General features: G+C 43.1%; 1 protein-coding gene across 1 annotated transcript in view; it reads left to right on the forward strand.

Moving 5' to 3' along the window:
* GABBR2 (gamma-aminobutyric acid type B receptor subunit 2) overlaps nt 1–23,833 on the forward strand; it is a 420,233-nt gene that overhangs the window by 244,267 nt on the left and 152,133 nt on the right. Inside the window, exon 7 of the mRNA XM_033238002.1 lies at nt 11,886–12,122. Coding sequence (XP_033093893.1) covers nt 11,886–12,122 — 237 coding nt within the window. The remainder of the gene's footprint in view (nt 1–11,885; nt 12,123–23,833) is intronic.

Genomic DNA, 23,833 nt, shown 5'->3' on the forward strand with positions numbered 1-23,833 from the left:
ACTTCTGTGACCACCCATGATTATTTATTCAATCCAGCAAATCTAGTGATCCTTCCACTTAGAGCCAATGAACCATGAAAATCTGCACCCATCTCATTACCACTGCGCTGTGAGCACCGTGCAAAGAACTTGGAGTTTTAGGGAAGCACTGAGCTTAGTGTGGAGGAAGGAAAGGTGCTGCGGAAAAATAGAAGAACTCCCCAGAGAGCCCAACTTCACAGCACTGCTCTCTCCCCCACCCCTCACAAAGCTCCCATTCCTTGCTACTCCCCCAGGCACTCATGACACTGGGAGAAGGCGCTATGTCAGAGGGGCATGGGCTCAGAAGGAAAAGGCTGAATGGCCCATGGAGGGGCCACTGGCTAGACTTGAATCATGGCCCCAACACTTCCCAACTGGGTGACTCTGGAAGGTGGCTGGTCATCTATACCAACATGCATACCTCTCCCACCCTCTTCTAGGTTCTGTAAGACAACAAACCAGAGTTCATAACACAACTCTGATTTTTAACCGGGTATATTGCCACCTCACTGGAAAATATATTATACATTCCCCAGCCTTCCATGCTAGATATGGCCAGGATTGCAAGTCTGGCCAATGAGATATAAGCAGAAGTGTTATGTGGGACTTCTGGAAAGGCTCTATTACAGGGGGATATGGCCTTTCTTTTTCTTTCTCCTTTGTGTTGACTGGAATGTGGATGTGATGGCTGGATTTCTAGTAGCCGTTTTGGACCATTAGGTACAAGATGACCTTGACAAGGAAACGTCATTCTAGGATTGTGGAGCATGAAAATAGGACCCTGGGTCCCTTATTACCCAGGGAACTGTCATAGCTGTATTGCCCAGCCTCACCACAGACATCTTTTATATGAGAAAGAAATAAACCATCTCATTTAAGTCACTGATAATTTGTTTTTTCTGTTACAATGCAGCTGAACCTAAGAGTGATACAGTGATGTGTATCTCATCTGCAAAATGCTTGTCTCTCATCTGTAAAATGGAGATAATAATATCTCTCTCACAGATTTGTAAGGAGTAGATGAGGTTATACAGTAGAAAGTATCTTACCAAGTGCAAACACATAGTAGGTGCTCAACAAATTTTAATTCTCTTCCTTTTCAGGATAGGAACCTTAGGGGTAGGAGGAAGGAGTAGTGAGATTGATGAAGAGTTTATAACCCAGGTCATGTGAGTTGAGGCGCAATGGAAGGATTGGGATTACTTTTTATGATTTAGTTAATTGTTTTTATTGAAGGACAGCACCCATGTAACTACCACCCAGGTCAAGAAAAAGACTATTTGTAGCAATTCAGAAACTGCCTTTTTGTGTTACCCCAGTTAATATCCACTGCCAGATGTAAACCATTCTTCTTACTTCCTCTGCCATTCAGATGCCTGCTTTTGAACTTTTGAACTCCACAGCTTTTTTTAGTATCTTCAGATTTAAGGAGCGTATTAGTCATTTCTCACACTGTTATAAAGAGACACCTGAAACTGGGTAATTTATAAAGAGAAGAGGTTTAATTGGCTCACAGTTCCACAGGCTGTACAGGAAGCATGACTGGAGAGGACTCAGGAAACTTAGAATCATGGCAGAAGGCAAAGGGGAAGTAGGCATGTCTTACATGGCTGGAGCAGGAGGAAGAGAGCAAAGAGGGAGGTGCTACATCCTTTTAAACAACCCGATCTTGTGAAAACTCACTCACTATAATGAGAACAGCAAGTGAAAAACCTGCCCCCATGATCCACTCACCTCCCAGCAGGCCACTCTTCCAACACTGGGGATTACAATTTGACATGGGATTTGGGCAGGAACACAAATGCAAACCATACCAGGGAAGATCAGTCTTTCTGGTAGTTATTCTAGTTCACCCTTAAATAACCACCATCTTCTGTCTTTGGCACAGTTTCCTCATTCTGCCTTTGCCACAAAACCTTGCATCAGGGCATGGGTGAGCAAAGGTAAAAGTGAAATGTGTTAATTTTTCTCTTCTTATTCAGTCATCTGTACAGTTTTGATGTTCTCTGTCCTCAGTTATTGATGTGGTATCATTTTGTATAGAATGTGGCTACAAAGCTAGCTAGTATAGTTTGGGGAGACTTGGGAAAGCTAATTCATACACAGCCTCCTTTGTCTTCAGCTACCTAGAAGTCCTCTAACTGGTGTGTTTTAATGAACAGAAACTCTTTAATAGAATCCACTCCAAGGCTGTGAAGATACTTTCCTATCTTGTGTTTTAGAAGCTCTATTGTTTTACCTTTCACATTTAGATCTATAATTAACCTGGAATTTCATTTTGTATAGGATGTGAGGTAATGATCAAGATTCCTTTTCTTCTTTTCTGTTTTTACATGGATATCTAATTGACCCAACATCATTTATTGAAAAGTCCATCTTTTCCCACACTGTGCCGCCATATTACTTTTGTCATAAAGCAAATGACTGTATATCTGGTTCTGTTTCTAAACTTTATTTTTTTCTTTTCCATTGTTTTTCACCAAAACATCTTAATTTCTGTAGCTTGATAATAAGTCTTGATAACTACTCATATAAGTTCTCCATCTTAGTTCTTCTTCCAAACTGTCTTGGCTATTCTTGTCTCTTTGCATTTCTATATACATTTTTAAAACAGATTGCCAGTTTATACACACATACATAAATACTTTCTCTGGTTTTTATTGGGATTTTACTGAATCTACAGATCAATTTAGGGAAAACTGACACCTTAATGTTAAAGTCTTCCAATCCATGAATTGTGTATATCCCTGCATTTAGTTAGGTCTTCTTTAATTTCTCTCAGAAATGTTTTATAGTTTTCTGTGTAGAATTATTGTGTGTATTGGCTGGGCACAGTGGCTCACACCTGTAATCCCAGCACTTGGGGAGGCCGAGGCAGGTGAATCACTTGAGGTCAGGAGTTCAAGACCAGCCTGGCCAACATAGTGAAACCCCATCTCTATTAAAAATACAAAAATTAGCTGGGCATGGCAGCACATGCCTGTGGTCTCAGCTACTTGGGAGGCTGAGGCAGGAGAACTGCTTGAACACAGGAGGTGGAGGTTATAGTGAGGCAAGATATACCACTGCATTCCAGCCTGAGCAACAAAGTGAGACTCCATCTCAATTAAAAAGAAGAAGAAAAAGAATTATTGTACTTATTTTGTTTGACTTATGTCTAGGCATTTGATATATTTTGGTGAACATATGTGCACATTACTATTGGGTGCATACTTGGGGTGGAATTCTGAGTCAGAGTAGCCATATGTTCAGCTTTAGTAGACTCTGTGACAAACAGCTTTCTCAAGTGGTTATACCAATTTACACATCCGCTAGCAGTGATTGAGCGTTCCAGTTGGTTCACATGCTCAACAACTTTTGGTGTGTCAGCTTTTTAATTTTAGCCAACCTAGTGGGTGTGCAGTGGTTGGTGTCTTGTTTTAGTTTAAATTTGCATTTCCCTGATGACTAATGAAGTTGGACATGTTTTCATATCTTCATTGGCCATTTTGATATCCTTTTTTGTGAATTGCCCATTCAAGTCTTTTGCCCATTTTTCCTGTTGGATACTCTGCCTGTTTCTTACTGATTTGTAGAATTTATTTTTAGATTCTGAATATTAATTATTTGACAGTTATATGTATTACTTATATCTTCTCCTATTCTGTGGCTTATCTTTTCACTCTCTTGATATATTTTGATGAACAGATATTCCTAATGCTAATGTAATCCAATTTATTAGTCTTCTTTGTGATTAGTATATTTGTGCCTTGTTTAGGCATTTTAAGGATGGGCAGAAAAAAAAAAGGTTGGAAAATAAGAAATGAACATAAGAGACACATGGGATATGTTGAAAAAGTAGAATATATGTATAATTGTGTCCTGGAAAGGGAGGAAAGAGAGACTAGGCAGAAGCAGTATTTGGTTTTGTTATTTTATTTTATTTTTCTGAAAATCACCCTGTCTTGATGATTTGGTTTGGATGTTTGTCGCCTCCAAATCTCATGTCAAAATGTAATTCCTGATGTTGGAGGTGGGACCTGGTGAGAAGTGATTGGATCATGGGAGTGGATCCCCCCTGAATGGTTTAGCACCATCCCTTTGGTAGCAAGTGAGTTCTCACCCTGAGTTCATGTGAGATCTGGCTGTTTGAAAGTGTGTTGCAACTTTCTCCTTGCTCTCTTGCTCCATTCTTGCCATGTGCCACACCTGCTCCTCCTTTGGCTTCTGCCATAATTGAAAATTTTCTGAGGCCCTCACTAGAAGCAGATGCCAGCACCATGATTCTTGATTCTGCACCTGCAGAATCATGAGCCAATTAAGCCTCCTTTCTTTATAAATTACCTAGGCTCAGGTATTTCTTTATAACAATGCAAGAATGGCCTAATATACCCACTCATGCTCGTGAAGATATTTTCCTATCTTGTCATTTAGAAGTTTTGTTATATCTTTCACATTTAGACATAGAATCTACTTGAAATTAATTTTATGTATGGTCTGAAATAAGATATTTAATTTTTATGACTAATCAATTGATTTAGGACTATTTATTGAAAATGCTGTAATCCCCCATCCCACCACTCATGCTACAGTGTCACCTTTGTCATAAATTAAATAACTGCATATAGTGTGGATCTGTCCACAAGCTTCTGAACTTCCATTTGTCTTCCTTTGGTCTACTTACCTATCTTTTAATCAATATCACTCTGTTTTATTTACTGAAGTATGATTTGATACCTTGTAATATGAATCCTTCATCTTTGTTCTTCTTTAAGATTTTCTTGGATATTCTTGGCACTGATGTCATTTTTCATTTAGATCTACTAACACATTTACACTTCCTATTACTTTTTTCCTTCCCACATTTCTGTTTTTCTGTTTATTATTACTATTATTTTTCTGCCAGAAGAACTTCTCCTTTGTCTTTATTTTACTGTGGCTCTTCTGGAAAGAAATCTTCTAAGTGTCTGGCTGTCTGAAATTTATTTTACCTTTAATATTGAGAGATGTATTAACTAGATAGAGGATTTTAGATGGCCTATTATTTTCTTTTGGCACGAAAGATGTCATTCCATCGTCTTCTGGCTTCCATTGTTTCTAGTAAGTCGGCTGTCTGACTTATTACTGCTCTTTTGAAGTAATGCATCTTTTTTTCTCTAGTTACTTTTAAGATTTTGTTTTTGATTTGGTCTTTGGCAGTTTTACTACACTGTGCTGAAGTGAACTTTCCTTTGTGTTCATCATGCCTGGAGTTCATAGCGCTCCGTAGGATTCCATGAATCTGTGGATTGATGTGTGTTAAAGAAATAGAATAGTATCCTTTGAAACATTGCTTCTGTCTAGTCTCTCTTTTCTCACCTTCCAGGACACAATTATACATATATTATACTTTTTCAATATATTCCATATATCTCTTATGTTCATTTCTTATTTTCCAAACTTTTTTTCTCCCTATGTTTCAGTCTGAATACAAACCTGTATTCAGTTCACTAATCTACTTTCTGCTGTGTCTAATATGTTGCTTCACCTATCTATTGAATTATTTATTTCAATTGTTGTATTTTTTATTTTTAGAATTTTTTGTGTTTTCTTTTATAGTATTTCTTTTATAGTATAGTATTTTCTGATGACATTCTGCATCTTTTAATCAATTTTCTTGAACATATAAACCTTGCTATTTTATTTTAGAGATAGAGTCTTTCTCTGTCACCCAGGCAGGAGTACAGTGGTGTGATCTTGGCTCACTACAACCTCCACCTTCCAGGTTCAAGCAATTCTCTTGCCTCAGCCTTCCAAGTAGCTGGAATTACAGGCACCTGCCACCGTGCCTGGCTAATTTTTTAGTAGAAACGGAGTTTTCCCATGTTGACCAGGCTGGTCTTGAACTCCTGACCTCAGGTGGTCTGCCCACCTCAAGTCTTCCAAAGTGCTGGGATTACAGGCATGAGCCACCGCACCCGGCCAACCTTGCTATTTTAAAGTTCATGTCTAATAATGTCAAGATTTGGATCACCTATGAATTTGTTTCCATTGCATATATTTTTCTCTTCTTTTTCTTCCTTGCTTTTCTTTTAAAACAATTATCTGGTCCTATTTCCTGGTATACCTAGTAAATTTTGATTAAATATATTGTGTATGAAAAATTGTAGAGGCTACAGATAGTGTTTTCTTTCTCCAGGGAAAATGTATTACTCTTCAGGCAAGTAGTTAGAGGAATGGCAAATTGCCTTAATGCAGTGAAGAACTGAGATGATTCCAGGTTTGGTTTTAGTTTTTGTGAGGCCCAGTCTATTTTGGTTTGCCCTGATTCCTAGTGTTTGACCCTTGAATGTTCTCAACTGAAATCCTGGGATATTTACTGACCCTGAACTCCAATTTTTATTTTCCCAATACTATTAAACGCCAAATAGTTCTGTTTGTTTTCTTGGCTCTTTTGCTTGGCTTCTCAGCCTCTTGCTTTATGCAGCTTAATTATCAAATATTTTAAGTAAAAATGCCAGTCTTAATACCAGGCTCACTTTTTTATCGTTCCCTTTACTCTGGCACCTTGGCCATGCAAGTCTTGCTACCTTGGTAGCCCAGAACTACAGTTTTTGGTTTCCTATCCCTGAGGGACTGCTGAAAGCTCTGATCCAATGCTTTCTGTTTCTGTGACTAGCCTTCTTACTTACAAATCAGAAAATGCCTCAAAAGGAAAACAGCAAAGAATTTGGGGCCCATCTCAAAGCATTTCTCTCCAGAATGATGGATTTTCAGTCCTAGCTATCCTGGTTGTTTTCTGATGTCTTTGAATAGCTATTTTAATATTTTATTCTGCTTTTCTAAACATCCTTGATGGGAGCTTTGGTCTGATATAAGTGATTTAATCATAGAGTGGAAGTCTGAACTGAGATTATTTTGCTTAAAAGAAGGAGAATGCATTAGAAAAGGGGCGGCATCTCCCTGTCTTTGGGTCTTTGAGGGGCTGTTGGGTATAAAAGGAGCAGACGTGTGTATTGTGGCTCCGCAGGAACATGTAGCATGCTGAATGCAAGTCTCAGGGAGAGGCACAAACTCTGCATCTGGAAGTCTCCTCAACATCAGCCATTGCCTAAGTGGAAAGTTCTGCCTAAGAGACATAGTGAGCTTCCCAATACTGGAGGAGTATAAGAAGAAACTCAGCCAACACCTAGAAGTTGCTACTGAAAAGATCCAATAATTATCCAATAATCAGATTGCAGAAGGCACTTCATCAGTGGTTACCAATTTTTGTATGCTTGAAATATGAGAAGGTTTTTAAAAATATAGATCCCTAAGTTCGCGCACTCACTGATATACTGAACCAAAATACAGCCCTGGCATCTGTTCCTGTTTTGTTTTTTGTTTTTGGATGGAGTCTCGCTCTGTCACCCAGACTGGAGTGCAATGGCGCAATCTCGGCTCACTGCAACCTCTGCCTCCTGGGCTTAAGCAATTCTTGTGTCTCAGCCTCCCAAGTAGCTGGGATTACAGATGCCTGCCACCATACCCCGCTAACTTTTTGTATTTTTAGTAGAGATGGGGTTTCGCCAGGTTGACCAGGCTGGTCTTGAACTCCTGACCTCAGATGATCCTGCCTCGGCCTCCCAAAGTGTTGGGATGGTAGGCGTGGGCCACCATGCCCGGCCCTGGCATCTGCATTTTTAGCAAGCTTCCCAAGTGATCTACAAACTGCAGCACAGGAACCAGCAAACTAAATATTTTCTCATGTACTTCCAAATGAGATTCTATGATTTGAACCTCCCACAGGGATGCCAGCGAGAAAGTCTGCCAGTTTCACTTCTGTCGGGAGCAGTTGCAGATGTGGAAGAGGATGTATCCCTCTTCTGCCCTCTCTTCTGTCCATGAGGCTCCCCTCTCCCAGAAAGCAGGACTCAGCTTGTTTCTGTTGGGATGACAGACTCACAAAGTTTAGTCACATTGTAGGTTAGCAAGCTTGTGTGGGCTAGCCTTGGAACCTAACCACTATTTATAACATAGTGTCTGTGGGAAAATATGTTCCAAGTTCCAACAAATGCCTTTAAAAAATATGCTGGAGGCCAACCTGTCAGTAATTGGGACTATCTGCATAAGTTATTTTCTCAGAAACTTTTAGCATCTCACGATAAACTTGACCTCAGAGGATGGTAATTAATCAGCATTCGGTGTGAGCTTTACAATGGAAGAAAATCTTCTGCCCTGAATAATTGCAGGCCTGCTTTAAGAACAACTATTACTTTTTCTCCAACAATTGTGAGTGTGTTTCTTCCTGCTGTCATTGTCTTGCCCAAGGGAGTTGGTGCTGGCATCGCCTGGGAACAATGATGAATGGCCTGGGATATCATGTGGCAGCAAGGATTTCTTCAACCTTGTGCTTGCAAAGACAGCAAGAATTGAGGTCACCTTTCAGGGCTTAGCTACACCTGTGTCCCATTCCAAGGACTCTACCCACGGAAATCTGGTAAAGAGCCATATTTCCAGTGTTCTTGGCCCTCCTTCTGATCCTTGTACCTGGTGAGGACAGTTTTTTGATTTAGATGAATTTACAAGTGGCATATGTAAAGTTTATATAGGGACTTTTGTTGACCTCAAGACCAAATCCAATAGACAATATGATCTTGATCCCCTTAGTGTCCCACAAAACAAAACAAAACTAGATCAAGGAAGTTTAAGATTACACTCAGTTACTACCTGGTGGGACCACACTGGGAATGTTCACCTCAAGTCTGGACCTCCCACTTTTAAAGGATCATAGAAACCTTGAAGCCTGCTCCAGTGTTGTGTTCTGGTCAGGGAAGTGGTGTAGAAATGTCATCTGAATGTAATCATTAAGTTGAACAATGGAATTCAAAAATGGACACCACCAACCCTCAAATGCTATTGCATGCATCGGAGAAAGCTCATGGAGCAAAATCCAAAAAAGAAGTCAAAGGGGCCTCATTTCTGTGATGCTTAAAGCAATTAATTAGAGAAACACACATCCAAGTAATGTTTAAATCTTTTAAAAACGGTCAGTAGTTAACAACCAGAAATAGACAGAAATCACATTTTAAAAAATAAAAGAAAATATAGCCAAATACTAAAAGATGGAAAAATAACAAGGAGACATTAAAACAAAGCATTAAATGACGTGACCATCACCATAGCAATATGGTATAGGAAATTCACCTAAAATAATTAGGAAATTCACCTAAAAAGTTAAGATTGCTGGTTAATATTTACAATAAGCTCATTCTAATCATTAATCAAAGAAGTGCAAATTAAGACTAAAAGAATACTTTTTTCTTAACAAATATGTATGTTTTTCTTAACAAACTGACAGTTGTGTTAAAAATTAAAATACCTATTGTCAAGGACGCAGGAAAATGAATACTTTCATACACAATAGGATTACAACTTTTTGCATTTGGGAAGAACAGTTTTGCCCTGCAGTGCTGTGAATAGGTGTGCTCCTGTGTTTTACAGACAGAGAAACTGAGGCCTAGAAAGAGCTTACACAGGTATCGTTTGAGATCCTGGTGGTACCCCGGTGATCAAGACAGATCACATCCCCGACCTCATGGAGCTTAATTCTAGGTGGGTGGGGAGGGAGGAGGAAAACCACAGACCATAAGCAAGTAAACACATAAGGAGGGAAATTGCAGGGAGTGACAAGTGCAATAAAGAAGATAAAAACCCCTGGCCTCAGGCTATGGGCTTTTAGAACGGGTGGGTCACGGAAGCCATCCCTGAGAAGTGACAGGTGCTGACATTTGAATGCCGAGAATTATCATGCCAAGAGCTGGGCAAGGAGCTTTCTGGCAGAGAAACGGCTTGTGCAAAGCCCTGAGGTGCAAGCCAACTTGATGTGCTCAAGGGACCCAAAAGGTTTAAAGAGAGAGAGCCTCATAGTGGACCGTTTCCTCCTTCTCCAGCCGGAGTGAAAGTGGCAGGGATGACTATGAGCTTCAAGAGCCAGCGGGAGGGGAGTATGGGCAGGTGGAGGAATGTGAGTGACAGGTCGAACTCAGGGAGCTGAGCTGGGCTAGAAATGCTGGTCTCCTTGAGGAACCTGGGATTTGGGGGGAGTTTCTGCCCATTGTGTATCTTGAGTGATGAGCAGAGTGGTGGTAGCTAGACAGGATGCATTTCCAAGGAAAGCTGTAAACAGATCAAACCTGGGCCTTCCAGGAGGACCTTGAATCAAAGGAGGAGGCAGACTCCCGGCCAGGACTCATTCACATTTGATCACGCAGAATTCGTCGCCTGCAGGGTCCACAGCTGGAGGCACTTGGCACTCACCCCCAGGCATCTGTGTGGGTGACCCCATAAGAGACTTGGCTTCTTGGCCCCCGTGGGCTCTAGCCACGGAAGACACAGCCTTTGATGACCCAGCTCCACCACCTTCCTTAAAAATACTAGACATGGCCCAAACAACTTGTGGTGGTTTTCAAAAAGCAATTACTACTTTAGAAATCAAAGAGGAAAGAAGTAGCCAAGATGAAATGGGAAAGTAGTCTGGTGCAGACTTCCGCCTACCCCCCACATACACACACACAAGCTGTGTAACCTCGGACATGTCTCTGCACCTCTCTGTGCCTCAGGCTGTAGACTGACTGAGTGCCTGTGACTGTCCCTTAAGGGGCCCTTCTCAGTATAAACTGACAATGAGTCAATTATCCTGTGTGTGATTTTTCCCCAAGGAGGGTTTTTCCAAAGACCAAGCGGTGGGCTCCGATGACATTTCTGGCAGAGGAGTCGAGAAGTGATTTGAAAAAAGGCCCATGAAGAACCTAAGGGTAATGGGTGCCCCGGGGAGGGGGCATTCATCTGGAAGTGCAAGTTCCAAGGTCTGGAGTAAAAAGGCAGTTTCATTCCTTTGCGGCCACAATCAAAATGTTAATATCACCAATGAAATTCTTTTATGAAATTCAGCTCAATGGGAGAAAAAAAAATCTTTTTTTCAATGCTGGCCAATTCAGACTGTTATATTATGGAAAGTAGACGAAATAGCAGGAGGGACAGATGCTGCCTGACACCTGAGCAACTGGGCCCTGCCCTGGGTCCTGTGCTCCAAGAGGGCCTCATTCAGGCCCCTTGGGGCTCGGAATCTGCAAGCCACGGACACAGCCCACTCAGACCTGCACCCCTTCCAGCTTCCAGACTGTGCCCTGAATTCTCAGCCCATAAGCTGGAGCTGCTTCCAGTGCCTAGGGAGCCTCTTGCCCCAGTTCTTGAGGGTAGACTGTGCCTTTGGGGGTACAGGGAGCTACTGATGCTGGAAGGGGAAGGAGGTGTGGACTGAGCCTGGCTGGGCTGCAGGATGGAGAGGGGTGGGAAGGGAAGGGGTAGGCCGAGCACTACACAGTCAGCTCCCTCTCTGTGCTGCTGTGTCTGGCCTGAAACTCAGAAAAGTCCCAGAATTCTGAATTCCAGCTTGGCCTTCCAGATCCTTAGGAAGGTGTATTTATTATGATGAGGAAATAGAGAATATTTTTTGAACAGTTTGTTCACGTGTCTATAACATTAATATCCAGACATACAGGATATGGGCCTCTACCTCACCCCAGGCCCTGCAAGTATAGAGGGAAAGGCCTGGTTAGGGTGTATTATCCCCTCTTTCTAGTCTTGCCAACAGACAGGGTTTAAATCTCAGTCTTGTCACTTACTAGCTTTGTGGCACTAAGCAAGTTGACCCCCTGAAAATGGGGGGGTCTGTAAGATGGGGACAATAACAGTACCCACCTTATGAGGTTGTTGTGAGGGCTAAATGAGATAATGCACATAGAGTCTAGCCCTGTACCTGGCACCCTGTGGGCACTGAAGAATAGCAGCTCTTCTCGGCATCAGGCACCTGATGTCCCTGCTGAGTGTAACTTGGGATTCCCCCAATCCGCCTGTTTTTCCAGACTCCACAGCAGTATGAGAGAGAGTACAACAACAAGCGGTCAGGCGTGGGGCCCAGCAAGTTCCACGGGTATGCCTACGATGGCATCTGGGTCATCGCCAAGACACTGCAGAGGGCCATGGAGACGCTGCATGCCAGCAGCCGGCACCAGCGGATCCAGGACTTCAACTACACGGACCACACGCTGGGCAGGATCATCCTCAATGCCATGAACGAGACCAACTTCTTCGGGGTCACGGTCAGTCCCACGCCTCTGGGCTGTTTTCCTTACTGTTCCTTGTAAACATGCAAAGTAAAAGAGGGGCTGTTACAGGCTTTCTGTTATGCGATCTGTTATCTCTGATCATCGAAATAACTAATTGCAGGCCCTAGGATTGCAGAACTGTTCAGACAAGGGGCAGGGGCAGTGTGTGCTCTTGGACACATTGGGAAAATGCTTTTCTATGACTCTTGGATAAGAAAGGGCATAGAGGCCAGGCATGGTGGCTCACACCTGTGATCCCAACACTTTGGGAGGCCGAGGCAGGTGGAACACCTGAGGTTGGGAGTTCAAGAGCAGCCTGACCAACATGGTGAAACCTTGTCTCTACTAAAAATACAAAATTAGCTGGGCGTGGTGACGCATGCCTGTAATCCCAGCTACTTGGGAGGCTGAGGCAGGAGAATCCCTTGAACCCAGGAAGCGGAGGTTGCGGTGAGCCGAGATCGTGTCATTGCACTGCAGCCCACACAACAAGAGCAAAACTCCATCTCAAAAGAAAAAAAAGGGCATAGAGAGTTGATTGGGCACACAGTGCAGGCACAGTTTACCAGATGGTGGGGTGAGTAGGCCAGGAGAAGCTGTGGACCCAGAATCAGGTTCAAATCCTGGGCCTTCATTTACAAGTTACCTTCTTTGAACTACAGTTTTCAGTCACACATGGGAATCATACTTACCTTGTAAGCTAGTTATAAATATTACACATTATACAATACAACTTGTTAATATTTATTGAACAAGCTACTTGCTCTGAGCCTCAAATTTCTCATCTGGAAAACGGGGATAATAATATAAATCTTGCATGGAAGTTGAGAAAATAAGCAATGATAATATGGCTAATACTTCTTGATTGCATATTGTGTGCTAGACATTGTGCTAAGTACATAACGTAGTTAGACTCAATATTATATGCCTAGTGCTAGGCACATAGCAGGCACTCAATAAATGCTATTGTTACTATTAATAATGATTACACTGTATCCTTATGTCATCCATGGGAAGTAGGTGCTCTTATTATCCCCATGAACAGTGAGGAACCTGGAACTCAGAGTATTTAAGTACTATAGCTAATCAGGGTCAAGTGGGATTTGAACTTGGGTCTAGCTCTTAATTGCTGCAGAAGGTAATGGACCAAAGTAGTAGTTATTTATGTCTCATGATGTATTCGTCACTGCCTCTGCTCCAGAAAATATGGAAAATTCATCTGAAGAATAGATTGAGTGGGCTAAAGTGCTGTCCTGTGTTCTAATTTAAAGATTCAGAGTCGAGTCAGTCTGTCTTGGGGAATTAAGGGTAGGTAAGCTGAGCTGGCTGAGGCATTTCTTGAGTATGCGTATTCATGCATGCCTGTGCTGAGGCTTGTATTGTTGGTCTGGTGGGCTGGAAACTGTGCAGGTGCTGAAGGTGTGGATAATGGTGTGGATTCCAAGGTAAGATGGGCTCCCTGTCCTAGAGCCTGTGGCTCACATGCAGGGGCAAGGCCTAGACAAAAACAATGAGAGGTTAAAAGTGCTTGGCACTGTGAGAGAAACTATTTGAGCCCAAGCCCGAGCCCAGAGGGATTTCTGTGACTTTTAGTGAAAAAGTCAGGGTAGGTTTTTTGGAAGAGTAGCATTTGACCCATGCCTTGAACTGTGGGCAGGAGTTAGGCATGCAGAAAGGGGCTGGCTAGAGGGAGCATGGTGAGCAAGGGAGAAATGCAAGAGGGTGGGAAGGACAGTTAGTTGGGCTGGAACACTGGGAAGCTGGATGAGGAGGCTGGGAAGGGAAGCTGGGGTCCAGTTTTGGAGGGACATGCTAAGGAGACTGGCCTTTATCTTCCAGGCCAACCCTTCCCAAAGTGTGGTCTGCATCATCTGGGAGCTTGTTAGAAATGCACATTCCCAGGCCCCACACAGGCCCATTAAATCAGAACCTCTAGGGGTGGGGCCCAGCCATCTGTGTTTTAACAAACTCTGCAGGTAGTTCTAATGCACACCAGGGTTTCAGACCACTGCTTGGGGGAGTGGGGAGGCACTGAGGTGGCACTGAGGTTTGCTCAAATGAAGTCGATTTCCAAAACCCCTGAGCAGAGCCATTCTGGACTAAAGGCTCTGAGAAATTCACTCCCACAATGTATTGGTGAAGTCCATTTTTGTAGCACAGCCTAGATTCAGGCTGGAAACTTAACAGCTTTCCTCAGACCAGTAGCTTAAAGAATTATTTTTATTCTCAGAACTCCGTGTTATAAAATCTCATGTGGAGCCTGGTATATAAAACTGATTAAAGAAGAGCTTCTCAGTTGAACAGAGAAGGAGCCCTGAACTCTGCCTGTTCAGCCCCCTCTTCCTGCAGCCCCCTCCCCATCCCTGCAGCCCCTGAGACCCCTCCCTCAGAAATGCTGGACAGAACACCCATCAAAATACCTCCAAAGTCCTTTCTCCTCATCCTACAAGTTCATGGACTGAGACTCAGAGAGGGGTGGGATTCGCCCAGGGTCCCACAAGTAGCATTTTGGCAGGGCTGTTTCAAAATGAATTCAAAGTATCCAAAGTTGAAATGGACGAATAGAGAGCTACAGAATCTAGAAAGCATTTTGCCATCCTTCATAATCCTAGAACTCTGCATTTTGCCCAGGTGCCTGATAGATCTTAATTGGAGATCACTTATAACCACTTCTAAATGCTCCCTTTCATCTAAGCCAAATAATACATAATCCTTACTTGATGAGCAATTAGCTAGACTGCCTGAAATGTTCTCCATGGCTTGAGGATGAGTTTCTTTTTAATGGGAAATTCCTTGGCACCTATTTATGTCTGCTCCAGCTTGTGAGTCAGAACTCACTGAACATCAGAACTGAAAGTCGTCTTAAATATCCTCAAATTCAATGCTTTTTGGTGTAGATGAGTGTCTGAGGTCCAGAGAGGCAAAATGACTCCTTCAGAGCCACGCAGCAAGATTGTTTAGCAGAGCTGGAATGGTAGCTGCACAGGCCCTGCCTCCACCCACTCAACACCATCTCCCTTTTCTTTGCATAAGTGCCCCTTTAGTGGAGACAGACCACAACAGTGAAACAGTCCTGCACTCCATGTTACCGTCCTCCTATCCCCTTTGTCACATATTAACAGGTGCTTGTCACTGGGTTGTAGACAGGTTTCATTAAAATTGTCTTCTGGTCACAGAAAAAAGGACATGTTCTGACAAAATAAAAAGTGTCTCTGTGGTCCAAGGAAACCACAGAAGGCCAAGTTCAGCTATAAATAAAGAGTTAGAAGGGAAAAGAACATGGGAGGTGGAAATAAATGGAAGCATTTTCCATTTGCTGAAGGGTTTTCATTATACAGCACACACAGTATCCATTTTTCCACTCTTAGGCAGACATCTTAGTCTGGGTGCCCCCTCATTTAGCATGTTTACTATATGGGAAATCGTTTAAACACATTAAATTAATTATATCCATGACTCAATTTCAATTGATTCAGTATGCACACTCTCTGCCGGGAGCTGGGCCTGTGGTCCCGCCTTGGCATGTGGATGAAGAAACGTCTTCCATGCATCCTAGGTTGGGAATCCACCTTAACTCAAGGCGAGTTCTGTTTTATCTTCTTAGAAGCTCTGCTCCCAGTGGCTCTCCTCAGGGAACACTTTGAAGTGGGATTCCATGTCCCTATGGCTCACCAATGACTTGGAGGGGGGGCCATCCATCTCTCTGATTGCCCCTCCATGATTTAGAAGTCTTAGGATGCTTTCCCTCCTCCATCCTCCTCTTCTGTCAATTATGCAACCAGGAAACTCAGGCTAGACTTGGCTATTTAAATCTCAAAAGCCCAGAGCATTCTGAGAATCCCCTTTTCTGAAAGTAACAGGGCTTGGAACCCAGTTCAGCAGAGCTCATCATTAGGACAATGATTCTTAAACTTCTAAAGGCATGAGAATCTCCCAGGGAGCTTCTTTTAAAATGCAGGTTCCCTGGCCCCACCCCATAACTTCTGATTCTGTGATCTTATGGTAAAGCTCAGGAATTCACATATTAAATAGCAGTCTAAGAGATTCTTAAATAACAACCTGAGAATTGCTTGGGCCACACACACACACACACATCTTTGTGGTTTAAACCTGTTGGCGATGGATTTGCTCCTACATTTATTCACTGCTCTAGCAAGCCCTGCACTGGGTGTATGGAGTATAGAGAGGAATAACATGTGGTCCCTTCCCCCAAGAATCCCTCATTCAATAGCAGTGGGAATGGATAAGTAGAGGAACAATTGCTAGGCAGTATCCAAGGTCTGCCCAAGGCCTCTGGAGGAAAGACGGTTTCGCTTTGGGTGGCTAATCAACAATTGCAAGGTAGCCATCCTGTGGGGAATCCTCCTGTGCATGTGGTGGGAGCGAGGATGCAATACCAGGCCCCTCTTCCCAACACTCAACATGTCAGTGTGCTGTGGCTGAACAGACTGCTTTCATTTGGCTTTCCTAATCAAGATGCACTAAATTCATCTTCAGGAGACCATAACCTTTCAGCTTGGAAACACTGGCTTGGAAACACTGGCTAAGCCTTCAGGTGAAAATCAAAGCCTTAACATTCTTCAAGTGATCATTTTAAAAAACTCTTTCCAGTTTCCAGTCTCTTAAAACAAGGGTGACCTCCCAGATCTCAAGGTGGACAAATCCTTTGGGTATGTCAGGCTAAGATATGATGGCTGTTACCAGCAGTATACCCTGTTTGATAAATGTGTCTTCTGATTTGTCTTTTAAAAGGACAGCACATTGAGATTGTGGTGGCTAAATTAACAGAATCAGCCAGGTGCAGTGGCTCCTGCCTGTAATCCTAGCACTTTGGAGGGCTGAGGTCAGTGGATCGCTTGAGCCCAAGATATTGTGACCAACCTGGGCAACATGATGAGACCTTGTCTCTACAAAAAATACAAAAGTTAGCTGGCATGGTGGTAGGTACCTGTAGTCCCAGCTACCTGGGAGGCTGAGGTGGGAGGATCACCTGAGCCCAGGAGGTTGAGGCTGGTTATGCCTCTGTACTTCAGCCTGAGCGATAGAGTCAGACTCCATCTCAAAAATGAAATAAAATAAATTAATAGACTCTCATTTTATCCTATGAAAATTGAATCCATGCTTTTCCAGGAGTTCCTTAGGGCATGTACACCGGGTTTGGATGGGGGCTTTTAGGCGTCAAGAGCATTTGACCATAGGGAAATTGAAAGAGGCTCCTGGGGAATGTCTTGGATTATGAGAAGAGGGCTCCATTCTTGCTCAAGTTTCCTGTGACTGTCCCTCATTCTAGGTGGGCGTACTTTATGTGGGAACGATCACAGCTGGAAAGAGGGTGACCCATAAGTTCCTCCAAATAATAGAGCCATCCTTCATCCTCTGCCCAGCATCTCTCAACCAGCAGCAGGTCTGGACATCCTAGTGTAACATATGTCAGGAGAGGCTGACACCCTTAGGTTCAGGCATTTCACCTCTGATGGCTGTTATCTTCTAGTCGGTCTCACCAAGGTGATGAAGAACAGCAGATGGCGATTTGCAGAGTTTATTGATCTATTTGCTTTTGTTGCTGGTGAAGAGGGATCCAGCCTTAGCCAGTATACCCCTTAAAGTTTCTGCAAGATGTTTAAAAATTATTTCTACTAAGACTCAAAAAATGCTCCCCCCACCCCCCAGACAAGTCACCACCCCAACACCAACCCTACCAATTTTTTTACCTAAAAAAAGGACATCATAGAGTTAAACTCAGTTTGGTTGGAATTCCAAGTACTCCAAGTAAGGTCAAACTAGGTAGCTAGAGAAAACCAACAGGTTCCTCGTTCCAGGGGAATTTGCAATGTTGGCTCAAACCCACATTTATTTCATACCCACTGTTGCCTCGCCCTACTCTGATATTAGAGTTTGTGCACTTGGTTTTTTAAGTCAAAACAGATAATTTTACACACACACACACACACACACACACACACACACACACGAGTTACATATCACCTTGTTAGAGTTGTCCCATCTCTCCTGCATGTTTGATCTTTTGGGGTCCTGGTTTTACTTTCCAATGTAGACATTAAACGTCAGGCCTCCCACCAGCCAGACATTTGTGTCTTATATTTGATATCATCATTTAGCTCATAGAAGTCTTTTTTAGGTTGAATGTGGGAAAGAAAAAGACAAGAAACAGGGCACTGGGAACTCCGTCCAGAAATAGGGAAAACTCTACCCAGTCAAGATTTGATGCCATTTGGGGCTGGTCATTCTTCCAGTTGTGACTCTGTCCCCCAGATTATCCTGATTGTGCCTGTTTCTTGATTTTGTGCTCAAGGCTGTCACTAGAGAACTTGTTAGAAGCTCTGAAATAGTCCAAATGTGGTATAACAACTGGGAGCACTAGAACACGGGGCTCGTTCCAGTGACCCTGTGCTAGCATCCAATGCCACCCCACGGTTTCCTATTCTGAGGTTCCTTTTTCATGTTCCATTCTTGCTTGCTGCCCGGGAGCAACAGCAAACCCATCCAGAACTTTCTCTATACCTCATGTGTCCCCAGCACATCCCAGACCCAGGTCGTTCCAGTGAAATTGCATCACACACAAACATAACATAGGAGCTGATTTGAGACTCTAATCTCTCTCCCTCTGCTCTTTGGCTAACCAGCCCACCCTCAAACTCAGTTGAAATGCACCATTGCCCAGGACATGGCAGTTATCAACTCTAACAAGAATTGCACATTTGGAAACTCAAGCAAAAAGAGGTCACAGTGTATGTATCTCTTAGAGCTGTGTGACCTTGGAGAAGTTATTTACGTCTCTGTGCCTCAGTTTCCTCGTTTGTAGAGTGGAGGTAAATATGTCTTCTTTCAAAGTGTTATTGTGGGAAATAACAGTAAGGTTTAGTGCCTAAGAACTACCTTGTCATTATTGCTATTGTTATTACTACTGCTATTAAGATGGCTACTTTACAAAGAAGAGTTTGTGTGGGTCTAATCAAGACCCAGCAAACAGTCATTGCGTACCTATGAGGTACCATTCTGTTTCATATATATAATCTCATTTCATCCTCTCAACAATAAACAAATTTTTTAACTTGTATGAAGGCTGTAGTGGTTTAATATCCAAAGAGAACCAAGTAAACTTTGCCTCTAAGCAAGAACACTTGAGTTCTCTCCTGAGGCCATTCACTCTAGGGATTGGAAAGTTACCTTAATGTGGAAGGCGTCTGCTCTCAGCTCTCCCTCCTCTTCCTCCCTTTTGACTAGTTCAGTGCTCCAGCAGCCCTAAGCATTACCACTCAGCATTATACACAAAAGCTAATGGCAGCAGATGCTGATGGTGTCCCACGCAGATCTCCTGAGCTCAGTTTCAGAGGGCTGCTCAGGTTTGCCCATCCCCCAGCTGCTGCAGGTGCCCCTGCTAATGGCTCACACCTGCTGCCTTCCCTACAGGATTGGGCGATTAGTGCCTTCTGCCTGGAGGTGCCTGGGAATTACACCCACCCCATCAGCCTGCAGCAATGACGGATGGATGCATTGGTACAACACCCAGTGCAATTTACCCTCCAGGGCTTCCAGCCAGAACAGGCTGAGGCTCACCTTCATCTGAAACCACATCTGAGCATGGCCTCTTGCTTTTTCTTCTCTCCCATACAGGTTTCTTCTGAGAACACGTCGTTAACAAATTGCGGACATGTGATTCCCTGTCCTAGGCTTTGTTTCTGGAGAACCCCATCTAAGACACCCATGTGTATTTATGGGAAATTTAAGCATTTTCAAGAGAAAATTTTTACTATAACCTTATAGTTACCATATGTGTAACTTTAGAACCAGTGGTCCTCCTTACCTCCCCCACACCCGGTTGGAGGGTTCTGGATTCTTCTCCCTCACCCCTGGTGCATTTTGCATGCACCCCTGCCCATTGCAGTAGCCTGTAGGAGAGCCATATTCGTCTCCTCCAACAAATTAGTATCTCCCAGATTTGCAGGGACCACAGCCCTTCCTTTCTCTGATCCCCTCGTACTTCACCTAGCCCTTTATGCCTGGTAGAAGCTCAATAATTCCTGGTAACCTCTAGTTAATGTTGTTGGATTAAATTCGCACATGACTGAGACATTCAATCACACTTTTCTACCCTTTTGCCTTCCAGGCATCTATAAACTAAAAAGACTTTTTCAACCCAATAAATAATCAGAACTGACAGCAGAAGTACTAACAGGACTTAGATTTCTTGAATCTGCTAATAGTGATTACCAAATTCTTGCTGTGATACCTGGTATCAGTAATTCACACAAGGTCACGTGCATGTGTGTGTGCGTGCGCGTGTGTGTGTGAACGTGCACACATGCGTTGGAGGAATCCCTTCCTGAGGCAGCAGAAAAACTCATCCCTTATTCCCCTCCCAATTTCTTGTTTCTCCCATAAGCATCTCTCTAGGGCTTAAATCCCAGGGCTTGAGCAGCAGAAGCAATTGCTGATGGGCCCTCTGTGACTTCAGATTGTCAGAAACATTTCTGAGAGGTAATTGCTAGTAATAAACAACTACAATAATAATAATCCTTGCTGTGTGACTGCCCTGTTTACAGAGTGCATTTATAGTCTCTTCCATCTTCCTTAATGCAATTACATTTATTCACTCATGCTAATAATAGTTATCAATTAATGAGCTCCTACTGTATCCCAGGAAGCATTCTAAGCACTGTTCCCTCATTATTGAATATGATGGGACGTATAATTCCCAGGCCCTGGTACACTCCTCCAGTGAGCTGCATCTGGCTGGCTCACCTATCTCACGTCTCTCCCCTCCTCTCTCCTTCCCAGTGAGACCTGACCTGACACCCTACTTTAAATTGCAACTCCCTCCCCATTCACCCACTCCCCCTCTACTCATTCTTTTCCACAACAGCTAGCCCCATCTGACATACTACATGTTTTACTTATTTATTGTCTGTTTTATTTTCTGCTATATCTCTAAGGCTTAGAACCGGGTGCCTGGGACATAGTAGGTGCCTAATAAATATTTGCTTAATGAACAGATGATTTAAATAATTAATGACCACATCATAGATTAAAGAAACAGGCTCAGCAAAGTTCAATGATTTGATTGAACTTTGAACCCAAGATTCCACACGTAGTAAGTGAGAGTTTATGCAAGGCTACTAAGTCTGACTGACTCAAAGTCCATATTCTTAAGCATTTCGGTATCCAATTAATTCAACCAGCATTCCCTGTACCTCCAGTAAGCCAGACCAGGGCCAGGTAGGAGTAGTAAGATGTAAGGTTTTGCCCCCAAGGGGCTCACAGTGGGACCAACCAGGTGAGATGCATCAGAGAGAGAGAGCAGGTACTACCATCCCCGTATTAACAGTGAAGGATGTTATGGTTCCCCTCTGCACTGGACTATTTGTGTGTCTATCTGCCTCCTCCTGCTGGACTCTGAGCCCCTTGACAGTGGGGCCTATAATTATCTCTGTACTCCTGGTGTCTATAAGACCCAGCTTTTAGTCCATGAAATATATTTGCTGATTGAATGAATTACAAAATTATAGCTCAGAAAGGCAAAGTAGCTATGTTGGGATCCCACAGTGCATAACTGGTGAACCTGGTTCAGAACTACATTCTAGGTCTTCTGATCTAAATGCAAGTGTCTCAAAATCTTGTGCTCTTAGGTGTTGCTTGGTTGCACTTCCCCCTTTAATTTAAATACAATTACAAATGACTGCAGACAATGTACAGCACAGGAAAGAAACCTACTCCTTCTGCTGTCAGACAAATTTGAAAGATCAAAATAATGTGGTTTAGCAATTTGTTTGAATTGATGCCTAACCTTCCAAAGCTTGCAAGTTTGACTTCATCAAGTCAGGGAAAAAATAGCTATTTCCTTAAGAAAAGCAGTGTGGGGGAGTGTATCAGCTTATGAGAGCTTCAACAGAAGGTGCAGGCTCTGTCTTTATCCCTGGGAGAAACAAAGAGGAGGCTCCTTGGAAGGAGCCAGTGACATGGTGGTCATAGCAAATTACTGTAATGACCGATGTCATGATAATAGGAATGGCTAACAGTTTTGAATGCCTATTATATGCTGAGTGCTATGCCAAGCTCCTAGATGTATTATTTCACTTAATCCTCATATTCACCTGCTATGGGTTGAATTGTGCCCCCCTAAAAAATCCATCTGCTGAACTGCAACCCACAGTAGCTCAGAATGTGACCTTATTTGGAAGTAGGGTTGTTGCAGATGTGATTAGTTAAGATGAGGTTGTACTGAAGTAAGGGAATCCAATATAACCAGTGTTCCTATAAAAAAGGGGAGATTTGAAGACAGCCAGGCACACAGGGAGAATGCCATGTGATGATGAAGCAGAGATAGGGATGAGGTTTCTATATCATCAGGAGCGCCAGTGATTGCCAGCAGACCACCAGCAGGTGACTGATCCTCCCTCACAGCCCTCAGAAGGAAGTGACCTTGCCAACACCTTGATCTCAGACTTCTAGCCTCCAGAACTGAGATAACAAATTCCCATTGTTTAAGCCACCTAGTGTGTGGTACTGTGATGATGGCCCTAGCAAACTGACACATCCCCAAAAAGTGGGGACTGTTATTGTCATTGTTTTGCAGCTGAGAGGTTAAGGAGGTAGAGGATTAAGTAATTTAACCCTCTCATTCGACCTGAGAGATTAAAAAATTTACCTCAGGTCACGGAGCTAGTGAGTAGAGAAGCTGGGATTTGAACACAAGCCGTCTAACTTTCGACCCTCACTTTTAACCATTATCCTACATCTATAAAAGCTCTCCTCCATTAGGGGCAAAAGAATCCAGCCTGAGAAGGACAAAGCAGAAATAAACCAATGAGATCAGCACTTCCCACCACCCTAGTTTCCAGGGGGAGCTCTGTGGCTCTCCCTAACCTGCTGAGTAAGAGGCAAGGCTGAAGCCAGGCCCCCGCCCCTTGGTTCTGGGCCAGCCTCACTGAAAGCTCTGGCCACAGCACTGGAAGAGACTCTTCATATTGTACTCACCTTTCCCCTGATTGGGAGGAGGGAAGGCATTTTATAACCTCACCTGCCATGTTCTAACTTATTCATGTGTTTCAAAATAACACATATTAATACATATTTATTTTGGATTATTAAAATAATCCATGTCCTTTGTAGAAAATGTGAAAAGTACAGGCATGCACCAAAGAGAAATCAGTCTCCCAAAACCTCATATCATTCAGACAAACCCATGGGACACTTCACATTCAGATGTGATCCTTTTTCTTTTTTTAATTTCTTTATCATTTATTTTGGTCCCTCACATTATAAAACTTTTTCCATGGCAATGGTTCTCAATCTTCTTAACCCTATCATTTTTTAAATTGTGATAAAATATGTATAAAATAATGTTTACTGTTTTAGTCATTTTTAAGTGTACAAATTCAGTGGCATTAAGCACATTGACCATGTTATACAAGCAGCACCACTATCTGTCTCCAGAACTTTCTCATCATCCTAAACTGAAACTGCGTACCCATTAAATAATAACTCCCAGCTGGGCACAGTGGCTCATGCCTGTAATCCCAGCACTTTGGGAGGCCAAGGCAGGCAGATAACGTGAGGTTGGGAGTTCTAGACCAGCCTGGCCAACATGGCGAAACCCTTGTCTCTACTAAAAATATAAAAGTTAGCTGGGTGTGGTGGCACACGCATGTAATCCCAGCTACTTGGGATTTGGAAATAGGGCTGAG

This window comes from Trachypithecus francoisi, unplaced genomic scaffold (assembly GCF_009764315.1).
Source record: "Trachypithecus francoisi isolate TF-2019V2 unplaced genomic scaffold, Tfra_2.0 Lachesis_group16, whole genome shotgun sequence".
Lineage (NCBI taxonomy): Eukaryota > Metazoa > Chordata > Mammalia > Primates > Cercopithecidae > Trachypithecus > Trachypithecus francoisi.